Source organism: Suillus subalutaceus (assembly GCF_016647625.1).
Source record: "Suillus subalutaceus strain FC151 chromosome Unknown DFJ58scaffold_3, whole genome shotgun sequence".
NCBI lineage: Eukaryota > Fungi > Basidiomycota > Agaricomycetes > Boletales > Suillaceae > Suillus > Suillus subalutaceus.
The window spans coordinates 620,489-637,021 of NW_024540252.1; the positions used below are offsets into that span (position 1 = coordinate 620,489).

Genomic DNA, 16,533 nt, shown 5'->3' on the forward strand with positions numbered 1-16,533 from the left:
TCGTCTGAATTCCCACGGGAGAACACGAAAACGCGAGCTGACAAATCATACGCGTCTTGCTGTAAACGCTCATTCATTTCTAAGAAAGCGTGTCTAAAACGCACTCAGGTTCAAAGTGGAAACGGCGTCTTTTGAGAAGACATTCCCAGCATGTCTTCTCCGACCTCTGATCCCCTTTTACTCTTTACTCCACCAAAATCTAGCTCCCCTGGCGGACCACCACCTACTACTTATAGTAGCGTCGCGTCCACCAAAGTTGCGATGACTCCTACGACGCGTCCCAAAGCGTCCTTTTTCATAGAGCTTCCTGTCTTGTCTGAATCGCAGAGGAAACAGTACAAACCTGTTCCTGAAGAATTCAAAGAAGGCGTGACTTTCGACAGGGATGACATTGACAGTGTAGTAGGCGAATACCACGATGGCACAGACCTGTCCTACTTTGTGCGTTTCAAGGATGGGCTAGCATATAAAGTGCGCATCGCTTTGCCTCAAATTTCCTCGCAGATCTGACGCGTAACTTATATATATATGTAGCTTCCTGCTAGTGACTTCCAGGCCGAATATGCTGAGCTAGTTGAGGAATACGGTTAGCTTCCACTTTGGTGGCATGTATAGCGCATGTCTCATAACTTGTATCGCAGATCAAAAGAAAGATGCCGGAGAGCTCGGTGAATTTGACCCATCCTCTAGCGCAGTGCACGAGGATTCTCGCATTAGGACTATCGTCACCATAAACATGGTCAATGGTGTTGCCCGGAGCACGAGAGCGTGGGGCTATACCTCGTCCTTGGCCTCCCTGTCTGATCTTACGGAACCTTCTGAATCTGACCAGCAAGAGGACGACGACCGGAGCGAAGACGAATACCGCCAGGACCAGAGCATGCCCACCCGCAAAGCCAATTCTAGGCCTATCCGAGCGGCTGCCAAGGGCAAAAGCACATCACGTGCTACAACTCAAACAAAGCTTCCTTTCAGTCCCAAAAAGTTACGCAGCAGGCATGTCCGCCGGTATATGACCGAATCGGAGGATGAATTGGCAGGATACGAGCAGGAGGACATCATAGATGTCATTCCTGCTCGCAGGTCCACTCGTGAGCGCAAGAGCGCAAGAACTAACCTCGCAGAGGATTACGTTGAGGACGCTGGTGACAGTGAAAGCGATGGCGAATCATACATGGAAACTTCCAAGAAGGCTGGAAAGTCCAGAGCAGTCGCAAAAACTCAAAAGCGACTGAAGCGGGGACCTGTTTCCCGACCTGCCTATGGCATCTTTCGTTCTGTTGCGGATCTTGAGTTTGATGCCTATGAGGAGGAGGAAACCGAATTACTGCGCTCTCATCGGGACATCTGCGAGAAATGTCACAAAGCTCCTGCTCACGTGCAATTGGAAAAGCCAAAAAAAGGTAGGAAAAAGATTCGCAAGGACGACGACTATGGATCCGAGGAGAACGAGGATGATCTCATTCAGTCCTTTGGTGGTTGGGTTCGATGGTATGATCAAACTGACTTAACTCTCTCGAATACTTATGTCCAAAACGCAGCCTAAAGTGTCCGGTTGCAGTTCATTGGCGTTGTCTCGCAAAGACCCAGAAAGATGAAATCACCCGTGCAGCGCATGCGCGTGATAAAGAGGAATGGAAGAGTCAACAGCTAGACGGTCACGAGCCTCCAGACTCCGAGCTTCCAAATCGCAAGGAGCTCGGTATTATGCAGACCACGGAGTTCATATGTGCCAACTGCATGAAGGGCGGAATTTGTATGGGCTGCAAGGAGATTGCTCTAGAAGCCGATTCATCCATCACGAAACAGTCCGCTGCACCACCCGCCGTTTCGGAACCTAGACTCGCAGGGCTTACTCGGGATGTCGAAATGGTTGACGCTACGCAGACTTCTTCGAATGCCGCTGACAGTCCATCGGGCCCTGCAAGAGAGCTTGTCTACCGATGCTTCACCTGCAAGCGTCTCGCCCATTATCGCCATCTTCCTATTCCAGATACCTTTGAACCTGATGACCCGGCTTCTGTTGACGACATCAAACTCGCATCCTTCTATCAATTCGAGACTGGATGGCGTTGCGCGGATTGCTTCTCGTATGAGTACACCGTAGACAAGATTCTTGCATGGCGCCCATATCCTGCCAACGCCATTGAACCGCGATACTCGTCCACGAATTTTCCAGATCCGAAGAGCATGCTACCTCGGGAGTACCTCATCAAATGGAACGAGCGAAGTTATCGACGCACCCAATGGGTTCCACACATGTGGTTGGCATCTACAACATATACGAAGCTGAAAAACTTCATTGCGACTGGGCCCAAAGTAGAGTTGTTGGACAATCCTGCTGCTGAAGAAAACGCCATGCAGGTGGATTCTTCCGCGAAAGGGATACCAGCTCAGCCGGTGTTATTCGAGGTCAATGTCAGTCAGACTCCCGAGGTGGAGGCCAAGCCCAAGTCGGTATCGTCTCTAAGTCCTTTGCCAGATGCAGAGCGTTATATTCCCCCTGCATGGAAAACTACGGATCGTGTGCTGGACGTACTTTTCTGGACAGTCAACCGGTCGGGGCGTAGAAAGAAAGGTAAAAGGAGCTCGGTCGTGGAGAGCGATGGGGAATTGGAATTGCCTCTGGAGCTCCAGGATCAGCTGGTGAAAGCGCAGTTGAAAGGTGAACAACCTAGTGATGACTGTATGGAGAATGTCGACGATTTCTTGCGTACTGTTGACAAGTCGGAGCTGAACATCAAGGATATTAAGTATGTCGCATGGGCATTTATCAAATGGGATGACCTGGGCTATAATGAAGGTGAATATTTCTTCTCGATTGTCGCTGTGTAACTCAATTGGCAAAATAGCAACCTGGGATTCTCCCCCTCGTTCTGACGAGCCTGGTTACTTAGCATTCGGGGAAGCTTTCCAACGCTTTATAGACTCGCAGAACGTTTTCGTTCGAAAATCGGACAAGGACGTCAAGAAGCTGGAGAGCAGAGTGAAGGATGGATACGCACAACACGCCCTTCGTCAGAAACGTCAACCTAAGCTCGGTCAGAACAGTCAACTCCAACTCATGCCATTCCAGGTTTGCTCTTTAGCATTCTCTGTCCGGCCAACATGCTAACGATCTTCCAGATGGATGGCTTTGACTGGCTCTGTGACAATTGGTGGAATTCACAGCCTTGTATCCTTGCCGATGAGATGGGCCTGGTGCGCCCATCAGTAAACATCATTCCTACTTACTCACGTTTAACTTTACACAGGGTAAGACAGTCCAAATCGTGACTTTCCTCGGGACTATCATCGATAAATGGCAAGGAGCTCCTGCTCTTGTCGTTGTTCCCAACTCCACCATCACGAACTGGGTTCGGGAATTTACTCGTTGGGCACCAAAGTTACGAGTAGTACCGTTCTACGGGGAAGCGAAGGCTCGGGACGTGATCATTGAATACGAGTTGTTCCATCCCTCCGACCGAAAGGGTGGTCCGGAACCCAAGTACCATGTGTTGGTGACCACTTATGAAACGCTAATTAACCCTAGGGGTTTCAACTCGGTGTTTAAGAGCATTCCGCGTTGGGAAGTCCTTGTTGTGGACGAAGGACAACGTTGTAAGTTACTCAGTATTAATCACAAACAACATTGCTGACCCCGGCTCAGTGAAGAGCGATCATAGTCTATTGTTCAAAAAACTTAACGAGCTGCATACGATTCATCGCGTGATCATGACTGGGGTAAGCCACCTCCGCGATTGTCTGACAATCAGCAGCTAACTTCATCAGACACCTCTGAACAACAACATCCGCGAGCTTTTCAACCTCATGAACTTCCTTGATCCCGAAGAATGGAGTGACCTTGAGGCCTTGGAAAAAGAGCATGAAGAATTGAATGAGGAGCTGGTGCGGCAGCTGCATATTAGACTCAAGCCTTACTTCTTGCGGCGCATCAAGAGCGAAGTTCTACAACTTCCCCCCAAGGTGTGTTTGTCCCAGCGAATTCGGCTGTATTCTCATATTCTCCAGAACGAGGTTATCGTTCCCCTTTCCATGGCGCCTCTGCAGAAGGAAATCTATAGATCTATCCTCAGTACGTGTTCATCGCGGCTTAACTTTGTTATATACTAACTTTTGTCCTGTAGGCCAAAATTTGGACATTCTCCGAAGTCTGACCCAAGCTGCGACTACCAAAGCGGGAAAACCCCTAGTCAGCAAGGCCAATTTGAATAATATGTTGATGCAACTTCGCAAGTCAGTTCACCACTGCATAGCCGTAGACACTTGGTACTCATCCCTATGTAGATGCCTTCAACATCCGTATCTTAATTCTGAGGACATAGAGCCTCGCAACCTCACCCCTGCAGAGGCTCACGAGAGACTGATAGGTGCTAGCACCAAATTGCGGTTTTTGAAGATGCTTTTACCCAAACTGAAGGCCAGAGGTCATCGTATACTATTGTTTAGTCAGGTGGGTGGAACACTCCAGTAATTCATCCCGATGACCTATGTTCCACAGTTTGTTATGGCGCTTGATATTATTGAGGATTTCGTCAGAGGTGAAGGCTACAAGTACTTGCGCCTGGTAATTATCCGCGCCCTTGTTAAATGTAAATGGCGTTCTTGACCCTTTCTAGGACGGAAACACTAAACAGGCCGATCGCCAAAAGGGCATGGACGAATTTAACAAACCTAACTCGGATGTTTTCATCTACTTGCTCAGTACTCGAGCGGGCGGCGTCGGAATCAACTTGTATACCGCAGATACAGTCATCATCTTCGATCCTGATTTCAACCCTCACCAGGTGTGTGTGACTTGATCTATTCCTATTGGCTGTCCTAACTCAGATCTGGCATTCTAGGACTTGCAAGTATGGCATGATTCATATTAGGCTTTTAACCTCGGTAGTGACATATTTCAGGCCATAGCTCGCTCTCACCGGTATGGGCAGACGAAGACGTGCTTGGTGTTCAAGTTCATGGTCAAAGATTCGGCTGAAGGCATGACTCCCCAGGCGACTTTTTGTGTTGGCACTTACAGAGTATTCTAGAACGGATTATGCTAATGGGGAAGAAGAAGCTTGTTCTCGACCATTTAATTGTTCAGAAGATGGATGACGACGATGGCGCTGGCGAAGATCTTCAGTCGATCCTTACGTTTGGAGCTAAAACCTTGTTTGAAGAAGGTGATGAGTCTTCGAAGGACATAGCTTGTGCGTACATCATTGCCGTCATTAGACGGATGAAGAGCTCAAATTCGTTTTTAAGACGTCGACAATGACGTTGAGAAACTCATCGAGAAGACTGAAGTAGAGGGTGATCAACAGGCAGCTACCAAGGAGACTGGGCTCTCCTTTGCGTTTGCCAAGGTATGGGCGGCAGACAAGGACACAATGGAAGAGATCCAGGAGGATGTTCCGGATACAGAACAGGGCGATTCTTGGGCCCTAGCGCTTGAGCGAATAGCCGCCGCGAAAGGTGCGGAGCAGGTAACCGAAGTCACAGGCAGAGGCGTTCGCAGGAAGGCGGCTGCTATATTCCCTCAGGTGATTCCGATGACGTCTACCCACTAATGTGCAAGGTTGATTGTTTTCACAGCAAAAGCTTGATCACATCGAAGGTCTGGAAGACTCGCCCGACATGAGCAGGAAAAAGAAGAAACATCGACCTTCGAAGTCAGATGCATCCAGCGATTCCGACGCTTATCCGGGTACGCCTGGCGCACAAGCAACCGATTCGGGTACTAGCTCAATGGACGCGGACGTGGTTGACGAACTCTTAACGACCTCTGACAAGGTGAAGATGAAAGCCAAGGCCAGAGCCAAGTATCGAGAACAGGCCTCGGTAAAAGAAGATGAGGATAACCTGCTTTGTGGTCTTTGTAACACGCGCCATGGAAAGGGGATTTGCTACATGACCGAAGACTCCTCCAATCTGGTGGAGTACAGGGAAATACTGACGAGTCATGGGTCGGATGAGCCATGGGCAGTCAGGGTATGGACGTCGCTTCACATAATCTCATGAAGATACTAACACTTACTTTAGGCAGCTGCTATCGATGCTATAGAGCAGACGCTTTTTAAAAGGGGGCATGGCCATCTTCTTAATGGTCAGCCGCTCAAACTTGTCGCAAACGGCAACAGCAACCAGGTTTATGTCAAGCAAAAAAAGAAACATGCTCGTGATTCATTGGGTGTTCAGCAACCGAGGACAGTCTCGTCATCCAAGCCATCTACCTCTTCTTCTGTTACCCCGCTCGAATCTTCGTCCGCCAAGCCTTCCGTAGTGTCACCTTCTCAACTTTCCAGACCTGCAGGCGAGGCCAAGAAAGCTGGGCGACAGGCAAGACTGGAGTTTTCCATCATGGATAAGGACAGGGAGAGGAAGAGTAGAACCGTTGAGCCACCCGCTCTGCCATCGAAACGAAGGCCATCACCTGTGCCTGTGGCGGAGTCATCGTCTTCCAAGAAGCATAAATTATCAACCGCGCAATGCCCAGTTTGTGGAGGTCCATATCACCATGTGGAAGATTGCCCCGTCATCGCACTTGGCCCTCGCAGGTGATGTATCCCGCCTTGTAGTGCATGTAACTTTCTGACGTTCAACCTACAGTATCACAACACAAATCCTACGGTTAGAGCAGGACCCTTCGCAACAGGCCACAGTGCATAGTCTTAAGAAACAGCTTAGACGCCAGCGGCGGAAGCAAGATGCTGAGGAAGCAGCTCGTTACAGTGCGTTCGGTGGGCCTTCGATGTTGGGCCAGTGAGGAGTGCAGATCTTTTCCCATACTTTACATGCTGTCTTATAACTACTGAAATAAGCGAAATAAGCGTAAACTTTGTGTTTGCTGTTGTGCAGCGGTCTTAGTAGTGGTAGCGAGAACACAAGAAAATGTTTTACTGTATTGAAGAAAACGGATTTTAGCCGAAAGCAGTCCCAGTTATGGTTTCTACAAAAGTATTTGATAACGGCCTATTGTCGTCTCCTTGAAGCCATTTGTCTCCTCCTTCAATGCATGCGTTAGCATAACGCGAGTGACGATGGATATCTTTATGCATTTATGCATTGGGTAGGTGATGCGTTTCTACAAGAGGCCGCATACGATGCACCGAGACCAGACGGTTGTTCCTGCCATGCTGTCATGGAGGAACGTACCACTCGGTATGAGAAACTCGTCGGCCAACTGCGGCGCAATTGCAAAAAATCTGTACATCGCATTCGCAGCACTATAAGGGGTCAGGCAAGGTTGAAATTCGATAGAGGAGTCACGTATAAGTATAAAGCATTTCAAAGAAGCTTGCAATTTCATGGAGTTGGAAAGGATGAATGTCGCTCGAGTAAAATAGTGATCCAGGCAATGGAAATCGGCAGTGTGATGATCATGTTCCTGGAAGGCAGGTGGGTTCTCGATGAATCAATTGAACCGAACTCATTCCAAAGCAGTAGGGCATACGAGAGAAGACGTGGTGTATATATTGGTTTGCGACGAGACCTTTTGCAAGAACGAGCTCAGGATGTGGATGACCAAGTACACGATCACTCACTATGCTGGGGAGACAAATATTATCAAGCCATTGCTTATCGAAGAACTATGCAGATAAACGTACTTGCGAGAATGTAACATATGTCCCTAGGCTAGAAAATTAAATTGCAGTTCATTCATACAGAATGAAGACCATGGATTAATTACTGCTCGGCTCGAAAGATGCAAACACTCAATATGCTCCATGTCCGTTCAAGAACACCGGGATCTAGTGGGCTTTCCGTCATTTGTAGCTCAGTTTCCGTTGGCGGGAGTGAGGCGGCAGAATAGTACTCCTGCTGGCAGTGGACAAAACAACTTGTGTGTTTGCCAATTAACGGCTGACTGCCACCTCAAAGAGCCGGAACTTTGTACGTAATTTTATCTAAATATAGGTTATGGACCCACTGTGACAACTTTTGAATGAACACGCAGCACAACCACCATCTTGAGCCACGAAGATCTTTTTGGATTCACCTTGGATAAACATTGCACATCTTATAATTATTAATGTCTCTGCCTCCTCGCCTTCGTGGCCACAGTGTTGCTCTTTTCTCCATGGAATCAACGCCTGAACCTGGCCTCGGAATGTCACATAATACCCTCAAACGAAATCGTTCACAGACCCTCGACGCAATGCCAGAGGAGCTACCTGACCTTCCGAAGCTTACAGGGCATATTATTCTCGAAGTATTCACCCACAGATCTCTCCGACTTGCGTGCAATGCTCAGTTTCGTGACAACGAGCGGTTGACGGTCCTTGGTCACAATATTTTGGAGATGATGACAACGGAACTACTTTTCTTCCGAAAACCCAAGCTTACAGTGCATCAAATTGAGGTGAGTCATATATTTTCTGAATGTTCATGATTACTTCTACTTTTGAGTAGGTACAACGGACGCAACTCTTGACTAACGCAACGATTGATATCTGGTCAAAACTGTACCGGCTGCGAGAGGAGCTTCGTTGCGACCCCAGGTGTCTACAATCACTCCAGACTCCCGAGGTACTTACTTATTCATCGTGCACATTGTTCAATTCTCATCCAGGTCTAGGAAGGGCGCCTAATATTCAATGCCTATCTGGGAGCCGTGTTCCTTGAGCACGGGCTCCAGACAGTGCACGAGTGGATAGGCGGCCTCCTTCGGCTGTCCACTACGATACTGAACGATAATCAAGATATGGATGTTGATATCGCCTCGATGACTTCAAAACCATCATCGCCTGCTCCCACCTCAAAACGGATTAAAGTTGAGGAGCCTTCTGCTCCTCCACCACCGTTACCACCATTCCTTCCTCCACCAGTTTACCAATTGCCATCACTTTTTTCGCCGCACCAGCCGCCCCCACAAACACGACCTTCGGTGCACCCGTTGCCACCACCACCTATACACCCACGCACCAATTTCCCACAGCCCTCCCCTTATAATCCGTACTTGCGGCCACCTCTGGCTAGACTACCGTCTCCCCCAAGGATCTCACCTCCGAATCCGCTGGCCCCTGCTCAACCTCACCTCGCATTTCTACCACTGTTCAATCAAACAGCTCATCAACGTGGTGTGAGCGTCAGTTACCCATCATCACTAGTGGGTCCTCCCCATGCCGGAAAATGGAACGTGACTTGCATTGGTGAGCACATGTAACGTCATTTTATCTATTGAAATAGCGTTTAATAATCGAATGTGGGACCAGTTGATGGGATCGAGAAGGGTAAAGGATCCAGCGACACTAAACAACAAGCTAAAGAACAAGCTGCAAGACAGGCTTACTATGAGATGGGATGGGCACCTCGTAAGTGTGAATCTCCTTGATTGGTTGACGTTCGACCTCAGTTGCCTCTTCTTACAGGAGGTTAGCGCCATCAGATGTGGGCGTACTAGGCGTTTCTCATAGCAGTGCTATTCGGGCAAGTTCCAACCACGGACTCTTACCGGAGCATATGGCTGTGTGCCCGAACAGCACTATTATAAGATATATGACTTGTCTGATGTCCGACTGCGTTCGTAGGAACGGAATGAAATGGCGAGCAGGTATTAATTCTTCTCCATAATTTTTTTTTGCCGTGGACGGACTACGCTAAATCAGTACAGAGGGTTATCTGTAGGAGCATTACATAGTAGAGACCAACGTGACCATGAGTCTACGGGAGATGGAGTCTAATTATTATCTTGTTCGCGTCCGGAAGCACGGAAAATACCGGCGGCTGACTGATACATAGTCCGAGGCATGGTGAGCGTGAGAAAGGATAACTGAATTAATGATGGTCACGTGTTCTTGCGACATGATCTTTAAACTGGACAGCTTCTTTCGCGCTTGCTGTTTTACTCGTCGTCCGTGACGTCCGGAACGCTCTCTTCCTCATTGTCATGCACAATGGCGACACATGCACCATCGGGATCATCGCCTAATATTCAGAATTTGTCACTTGACTCATACAACCAGGCGAATCATATTGACCTTACCCTAGAAGACGATGAACCCAATTCTTCTGAGAGCGTTTTCAATTCTGGCATCCTGAAGCGCCCAACAACCGATTATCATTCCCCTCCGCCCAGGCAGAGTATGTTCTATGATCCAGTGCATTCAACTGAACCCCAGCAATCTTACGCTAAATACTCTCTTCCAAATCAACTGCCCCTCGCATATCATTCTCCTCCAATGAAACCCAGCGTATTTTCACCACTTGACCAGACATCTTTTAATTCGTCGCCGCCACCGCTTCACCCACAATCTTCCAACTATCGTCCCGTTTTTGCTGGTCTATCGCAAGCACCACGGAATACGTCTGCTCAACTGCCAATTACAGGCGGTGCGCGCACATTGCCTCCTCTTGTTCCAACTCGTCAATCTTCATCCGCTCCGCCTTCAAATCATCAGGTCATTGATCTTACCGACTCTCCGTCACCACCTCCTAGTCCTCGGCCTCGCCAACAGCCCATCTCTTCCGTGTTACCTGATGACCTTCATCCCAAGACTCCAGTTTGCATAGGACAGCTCACAGTCACCGCACTTGTGCTATACCCCGTGTCCTATCTGCAAGGCCAGGATTCAATTACTGATGTCGAGTGGGCAAACGTCCGCTTGCAGTATGAACACAATCCTCAGAGGGCAGGTGCAACTGAGACGATACATATCAAGACGCCTAGTTGTAAAACATCGTCGGGCGAACTTTCTCAAGGGGAAGCTTTTGGTGTAGTCGAACAAAAAGTCGCCACAGATCTCGGCCCCATGCTAGGTAAGGGCTTGATCCGCTTAGATGCAAAGGTGCGGCGTGGTTCGCCAAACGTAAGTGATGTTCCTTTCTTTCTGAGGAACCTCGCATTCGCTCATTCGCTCTGCCAAGCTTCCTATACTACCTCTCCAGATGCTGGTTTATACACCGAAAGGCAATATCGCTGTCGTTGGCAATTATCTGCAATCATGCGGTCTAATGCTTGACCACCCCTCTGGCCCATATGATATCTCACGCCTCATGAACTATCACTATTGTAACCCGCATGCTCCACCACCTGGGGGCCATCGTTCTATGCTTCCTTCCAGATCTGGATATGCTGGTCCAGGAGGAAATAGCTCTCGTTGGAATGCTCCCATGGTTTCCGGCAAAACATTAGAAGTACAACGAAGCCAAATTGACGAGCTTTTCAAGAGTCTAAAAAGTGGAGACGAATTAGCAGAGACAGAGCCTAGTTAGTGTTGTGTTTATTTTTTGTGGTCCTTGTCTTCATCTGACTGGCTTCGAAAGGTAATGACATAGGAACGACGTTGTATCCCCATCAAAAGAAGGCGGTCACTTTTCTACTCGAGCGTGAACGGGAGAAAACGCTGTGCAGACGGTCGTTACTCGTCATTGTGGCAGCCACGGAACGATCTCCATACAGGTCAATCATCTTGGTTTCATATAGTTACCCAGAGAGAGGTCTTTCAAGAACCCCAAGAAGCCAAAGGTGCTATTCTCGCAGATGATGTCAGTTTGCCCTCCGCCCTTTATCTCTGCCCTATCTGACGAAGCGTGCCTTGTCTTCCGATTAGATGGGTCTCGGCAAGACGATCACTTGCGTTTCCCTTATTGCAGCAACACTCGATTCTGCACACGCATTTGCTGCTACGCCTTTACCGCCTCCGCCCGCGCCTCCTCCGGAACGGAGTATGCTGGAGGATCCTTTGACTGCTGCTCATTTCGCGGGGAGTGTGTGGGGAATACCGGAGGTTGATTCTCCATCATTTTCCACCAAGGGCAAAGGAAAGGCAGCAAAAGCCCAGGATAAGGCCGAAGCTGAATACGCTAGAGCTTGTCGTATTAAGGCGAAAAGTCGAGCGACGCTGATTATATGCCCTCTTTCCACTGTATCGAATTGGGAAGATCAATTTCGCGAACATTGGCGAGGAGAAGTCACTGTTGTGGGTGGCGGTGGGATGAGCTGCTCCGCCGCCACGTTGTCTTCCTTACAGAATAATTCCCCTCCATCTTCTCAGGCCGAAACCAAAGTGGAAATGAAGCCACCTCGTCGAAAACGGGAAGGTCGACCACTTCGTGTCTACGTATACCATGGAAATTCCCGACGACCAGACGCAGCATTCCTTGCAGACTTTGACGCTGTCATTACTACGTATGCGACATTAGCATCGGAATACTCAAAGCAAAATCGGAAGATGGCGAATGTAGAAGCCGAAGATGACGATGATGGTAGCAGTGACGGGTACGGTGGGGTCGACCTTGACGAACGCGGTAATCAAGTACTCAAATTGCCGAAACCAAAACGAGCAGGAATGAAGAGGAAAAAATCTTGTTCGAGCTTTGGTGCGTCTGAGGCGTCTAGTGCTCTGCAGACTATACACTGGTTTCGTGTTGTGCTTGATGAGGCTCAGTACGTTCTTGCATAATTTCCCCATGTATCACGATTAACACACCATTATATCCAGTTCGATCAAGGAAACCCAGACTGTTGGCAGTCGTGCCTCTTGCGATCTAATGGCAGACCGCCGATTATGCCTCACAGGCACTCCCGTTCAGAACAAGCTTGATGATGTGTATGCTCTTATCAAGTTCTTGCGCCTGGAGCCTTTTGATGACAAGAACATCTGGACGGAGTTCATTGGCACTCCAGTCAAGTATGGGCAGTCATTGGGTGTTGCACGTCTTCAGATGATCATGAAGTGCATTACCTTGAGGCGAACAAAGGAGTCGAAGGCTTCTGATGGCCGTCGAATACTCCATCTCCCTCCACGTCGCGATGAACTCCGGTATCTGAAATTTGATCCGCATGAGCAGACCATCTACGACCAATTCTTCTCGGAGTCCAAAGCCGAGTTCAACGAGCTTTCCAACAAAAATGAAGTCATGAAGAACTACGTTGGCATACTCCAGAAAATCTTGCGTCTCCGACAGATTTGCGACCACTTCGAGCTTGTGGAGGGTAAAGGACCACTAGGAGATATGCAGAACATGGACCTCACCAGTTACGAAGACATTGCCGCTGCCATTGGGAAGGAAGGTCTCAATCCTACTCGTGCAGCTGCGATCGTTGCCTTGCTACGGGAAGCAGCTACAACTCAATGCGTTGAATGCGGAGAAGAGCTGTGTATGTCTTCTGATCAGCAGGGGCAGATGGACGTTGGTGGTGGTGCCATGGATATGGATGGTCCGTCGGCACCCAAGCGAGGCAGGAAGACTAAAGGTTCCGGTTCCCGTGCCCCTACGCGAGCTAGTAGTCCATCAGCACCGTCACTCGTCCTCACCCGCTGCCAGCATCTGTTTTGCCTGGGATGCTACCGTCAGTGTGTATGCCCAGGTTGGCCAGATGTTCCCACCGATGTCCGCCGTTCCTGCTCGGCTTGCCAGACTGGTCTTTTACCGCAAGATGCAGTTCGAGTTCGACCTGATTGCTCGCCAGTTGATTTTGGTGTCAAGAAAAAGCCAGTCAAGCGAGAAAAGCGAACCAAAGGTGTTGCACTCGAGAACTTCCATCCGTCTACCAAAGTCAAGGCCTTACTCGGGGACCTTATGCAATTCTCCCGGGCAAACCCACATTCTGTCAATTACGACCCCGATTCAATTGAGGTGGAAATGGTGGATAATGAAGGCAATAAACTCGATGATGGCGTAATCAAGACTGTTGTTTTGTATGTGTCTAATTCTCATCTGACGGATCTCACAGTTTATCTCTATGTTCTAGCTCCCAATGGACAACAATGCTAGATAAGTATGTGATTACAATTTCGCAAAGTGGTGTTGTCTCATCCGAGTTTAGGATCGAAGATGCGTTGGAGACGGCTGGCATTCGCTATGATCGTCTCGATGGCACGATGAAACGTGATGACCGTACCCGCGCCATGGAAGCATTGAAACATGATCCCGGGTGTGAAGTCCTTCTAGTCAGTTTAAAGGCCGGAGGAGTAGGCTTAAACTTGACTGCCGCCCAACGTGTGTACTTGATGGACCCATATTGGTAACGTTTATCTTTATAATTCGCGTGATTCAAGTGTTGCTCAAGCCTTTCGCAGGAATCCAGCAGTTGAGAATCAAGCAGTGGATAGGATTGTGAGTCCTTTTCACGCCTTTTGCTGCGGTCCACTGATTTCGTCGTAGCATCGCTTAGGGCAGACACGCCCTGTAACAACGGTCAAGCTTATCATCGAGAATTCCATCGAGGATCGCCTTCTGGAAGTGCAGCGCAAGAAGACCGAGTTGGCCAACATGACTCTGGGTCAGAACTTCAGCAAAGCCGACATGCTACAACGACGCATGGAAGAGCTGAATCAGCTTTTCGCAGCGTAACTTATCTAAACCTTTCAGGTTTATCGTTTCTTCGTTTTTTTGGAACACTCTTTGGAATACCTGTACTAATTCTCTACTCGTAACAAGCTTCATGTAATCTTTAGAACACCTTGATTCACGAATCTCACTTCTCCATCTTAGTCTGTCATCGATTCAAATTACTGGTACAGTGTTTACAGCATGATGTGTGTACATAGATAGATGGCGTGTAATTGGAAGATATCATCAGAAAGCAAAGTGCGCGGCGTTCTTTCTTCTTCCCAGGGCATATACGAAGATCTGACTCACAAATAGACCAACTGTTATTCCAATCGCCACTTCTATTATCCGTATGGCAAGCTGAAGTCCAGCCGAGTACTGCTGAGTAGACGATGTCTCATCAGACGAGAGCAGGCCACCGCCCTGACCGATACCAGACTGTTTGATATCCGTTGAATGGACGAATAAAGCACATTTCAGGACGACTTACAGGGACGAGGAACAGGACACCAGTGACCATGGCCGTAAAAGCGGTTCCACGCATGACTCGCGAATACACGTTGCCCAAGACCCCAATGACCAATGCCCCAGAAGCCGAAATGATGTCACTTTTGCCAGGAAAATATTTATTTGAGAGTCGATTCGCGACGAAAGCACTGCACGCAAACACGACCATAACCAGAAGCTGCCAGCTGCGCAACCTCTGCAAGTTAGACAAAGACGAGCAAAGAGAGTACGCTGGTACGAGGAAGAAGAGCGTCCACCAGGGAAGTTCCTTTCTCCACCATGGCCAATTGGGCTCCCTGTAGCACCCTTTCAGTTCGGGTCAATATAAGTTGAATCATAAACGATCAAATCCAATACCATTAACTATATGAGGGTCATTGGTTTGGGCAAAACCGAAGATGGCACCTCCTGGAATGGGAGACGTGCCGTTCTGGGCGTGGAAAGTCCCGTGATACATCGTATATCTCTCTGCTTCGGCCTTATCTAAATTATGCCGGGCGTGTTTGTTGAGTACAAGATAAAGATCGGAGCCTATCGTCAGACCGAACCCCTGGTTGTGGATTTGAGAAGTGACAAACAATAATTGCTAATAGGACGTACCAGGAACAAAGTATAGATGATCGCATAGACCATTCTTACGGATCCACATAGAATATTCCTGGAAGTGAGCTCTAGTGCGCTGATGACTGATATCTGGATCGTCGCAGTGAGTGGTAGATAGCACGAGTCAGCCACTTACGGATAGTAAATCCTGGGAGAATCAATACCACCCCGGCAGATGCTATGGCGTTGTAGCAGAACAACCTGCCTGGTATGGTGCCGAGTGCTCGAGCCACGAAAGACACGATGATGGCAATCGATATCCTAATCAATCTGCTAAATAGAGTGAATACAGAGGGAACGATCGCTTACTCGTAGACGTTCGCGTACGTCGCGCTCTTTGTGGCGGTGTTAAGGCCTAGATATTGCAAGACGAAGGCACACACTCCGCTAATCCACATATCAATGACCGATCCCCCGAACGCAAGGACACATATAGTAGAGCCGCATACGAAGGCTAACAGGCAGCGTACCAACAGCGAATATATCGGGGGAGCGGAGAGTATGGAGGTCAATCGCTTGGTGCCTTCTTCCACGGTCATCTTGTCATGAAGAACCTTGCGATACACGATGTGGACTCCTTGCAACGCGGTAAGCGCAATTCGTCCATTCGCTTTCACGAAATGAGTCTCCACGGATGCCATGTCTTCATCACCAAACGTGACGATGATGATATTCGGTATATGGACGAACGAGGCTTTCGCGTCAAGGATCTGGGAAGCAGTGGCTAACTGCGACTCGATACGATGGGATGGAGCACCAAAAGCGAGCAAGCACTTGGCGAGCTTGAGCATGAAAGCACGACGCTTGTCAATGTCTATACAAGGTCGTCATTGGATGGCAGGCATAATACTCTTCCGAGGCTCACCTTGAACGTGTTTTGTTATAGCGGAAGGCCGCTTGCTCTTGATCACGCTGGCACGAAGCTTGGCCCCCTGATAAAAGCTGTTTGGACCTCCCCCTCCCAAAGGCAGCTTGGGTTGCTTGACTTCAGCGTTGGCATCCCCGCTGATCGAGGACCCCTTCGTTTTCCAGCTCGCCGGATTAGAGGTCTTCATCTCACTGAAAATCTCTTCATCAAGCGCTTCTTGCGGGCGTCGAGTGAAAGGGACTAGCCTGTCCATGACGGAGCGTCTTCGTTTGGGTGGCGTCCTTCCGTTTTCC

The 16,533-nt window shown here is 48.8% G+C and overlaps 4 protein-coding genes across 4 annotated transcripts; 3 read left to right on the forward strand and 1 right to left on the reverse strand.

Annotated features, from left to right (window-relative positions):
• Positions 1-60: 60 nt before the first annotated feature.
• On the forward strand, positions 61-6,966 carry DFJ58DRAFT_756914 (uncharacterized protein). Its single transcript, XM_041388156.1, has 20 exons — positions 61-471; positions 535-586; positions 642-1,491; positions 1,542-2,803; positions 2,853-3,076; positions 3,127-3,201; positions 3,255-3,600; positions 3,650-3,723; positions 3,772-3,966; positions 4,012-4,075; positions 4,128-4,236; positions 4,288-4,453; positions 4,502-4,567; positions 4,620-4,787; positions 4,905-4,983; positions 5,034-5,195; positions 5,251-5,528; positions 5,581-5,976; positions 6,028-6,542; positions 6,595-6,966. The coding sequence occupies exons 1-20, from the start codon at positions 151-153 to the stop codon at positions 6,749-6,751; spliced, it is 5,559 nt and encodes a 1,852-aa protein (XP_041250634.1). The 5' UTR covers positions 61-150; the 3' UTR covers positions 6,752-6,966.
• A 962-nt stretch (positions 6,967-7,928) lies between these two features.
• DFJ58DRAFT_756921 (uncharacterized protein) lies at positions 7,929-9,692 on the forward strand. Its single transcript, XM_041388157.1, has 4 exons — positions 7,929-8,347; positions 8,398-8,514; positions 8,564-9,137; positions 9,201-9,692. Exons 1-4 carry the CDS (start codon positions 8,018-8,020, stop codon positions 9,317-9,319), a joined length of 1,140 nt encoding a protein of 379 aa, XP_041250635.1. The 5' UTR covers positions 7,929-8,017; the 3' UTR covers positions 9,320-9,692.
• Positions 9,693-9,826: 134 nt separating this feature from the next.
• Positions 9,827-14,528, forward strand: DFJ58DRAFT_756925 (SNF2 family N-terminal domain-containing protein). The gene is made up of 9 exons (XM_041388158.1): positions 9,827-10,793; positions 10,852-11,194; positions 11,251-11,313; positions 11,339-11,472; positions 11,538-12,373; positions 12,429-13,628; positions 13,757-13,954; positions 14,010-14,046; positions 14,095-14,528. Exons 1-9 carry the CDS (start codon positions 9,882-9,884, stop codon positions 14,281-14,283), a joined length of 3,912 nt encoding a protein of 1,303 aa, XP_041250636.1. The 5' UTR covers positions 9,827-9,881; the 3' UTR covers positions 14,284-14,528.
• DFJ58DRAFT_873105 (DUF1212-domain-containing protein) lies at positions 14,071-16,187 on the reverse strand. Its single transcript, XM_041394360.1, has 6 exons — positions 15,682-16,187; positions 15,509-15,633; positions 15,370-15,455; positions 15,127-15,319; positions 14,753-15,075; positions 14,071-14,700 (listed from the first exon to the last, which is right to left on the reverse strand). Exons 1-6 carry the CDS (start codon positions 16,161-16,163, stop codon positions 14,509-14,511), a joined length of 1,401 nt encoding a protein of 466 aa, XP_041250637.1. The 5' UTR covers positions 16,164-16,187; the 3' UTR covers positions 14,071-14,508.
• Positions 16,188-16,533: the final 346 nt, after the last annotated feature.

What these genes read in the sequence shown, in the direction of transcription:
- DFJ58DRAFT_756914 (XM_041388156.1), top strand. Translation starts at nt 151, where the DNA reads ATGTCTTCTCCGACCTCTGATCCCCTTTTACTCTTTACTCCACCAAAA. An exon ending in TGAGCTAGTTGAGGAATACG is followed by an intron (nt 587 to 641) that starts GTTAGCTTCCAC and finishes CTTGTATCGCAG; the next exon opens with ATCAAAAGAAAGATGCCGGA. An exon ending in TTTGGTGGTTGGGTTCGATG is followed by an intron (nt 1,492 to 1,541) that starts GTATGATCAAAC and finishes TCCAAAACGCAG; the next exon opens with CCTAAAGTGTCCGGTTGCAG.
- DFJ58DRAFT_756921 (XM_041388157.1), top strand. Translation starts at nt 8,018, where the DNA reads ATGTCTCTGCCTCCTCGCCTTCGTGGCCACAGTGTTGCTCTTTTCTCC. An exon ending in TTACAGTGCATCAAATTGAG is followed by an intron (nt 8,348 to 8,397) that starts GTGAGTCATATA and finishes ACTTTTGAGTAG; the next exon opens with GTACAACGGACGCAACTCTT. An exon ending in AATCACTCCAGACTCCCGAG is followed by an intron (nt 8,515 to 8,563) that starts GTACTTACTTAT and finishes ATCCAGGTCTAG; the next exon opens with GAAGGGCGCCTAATATTCAA.
- DFJ58DRAFT_756925 (XM_041388158.1), top strand. Translation starts at nt 9,882, where the DNA reads ATGGCGACACATGCACCATCGGGATCATCGCCTAATATTCAGAATTTG. An exon ending in ATTAGCAGAGACAGAGCCTA is followed by an intron (nt 11,195 to 11,250) that starts GTTAGTGTTGTG and finishes TGGCTTCGAAAG; the next exon opens with GTAATGACATAGGAACGACG. An exon ending in ATCAAGCAGTGGATAGGATT is followed by an intron (nt 14,047 to 14,094) that starts GTGAGTCCTTTT and finishes ATTTCGTCGTAG; the next exon opens with CATCGCTTAGGGCAGACACG.
- DFJ58DRAFT_873105 (XM_041394360.1), bottom strand. Translation starts at nt 16,163, where the DNA reads ATGCTCAAGCTCGCCAAGTGCTTGCTCGCTTTTGGTGCTCCATCCCAT. An exon ending in ACGTACGCGAACGTCTACGA is followed by an intron (nt 15,634 to 15,681) that starts GTAAGCGATCGT and finishes CAGATTGATTAG; the next exon opens with GATATCGATTGCCATCATCG. An exon ending in TGACCCTCATATAGTTAATG is followed by an intron (nt 15,076 to 15,126) that starts GTATTGGATTTG and finishes CCGAACTGAAAG; the next exon opens with GGTGCTACAGGGAGCCCAAT.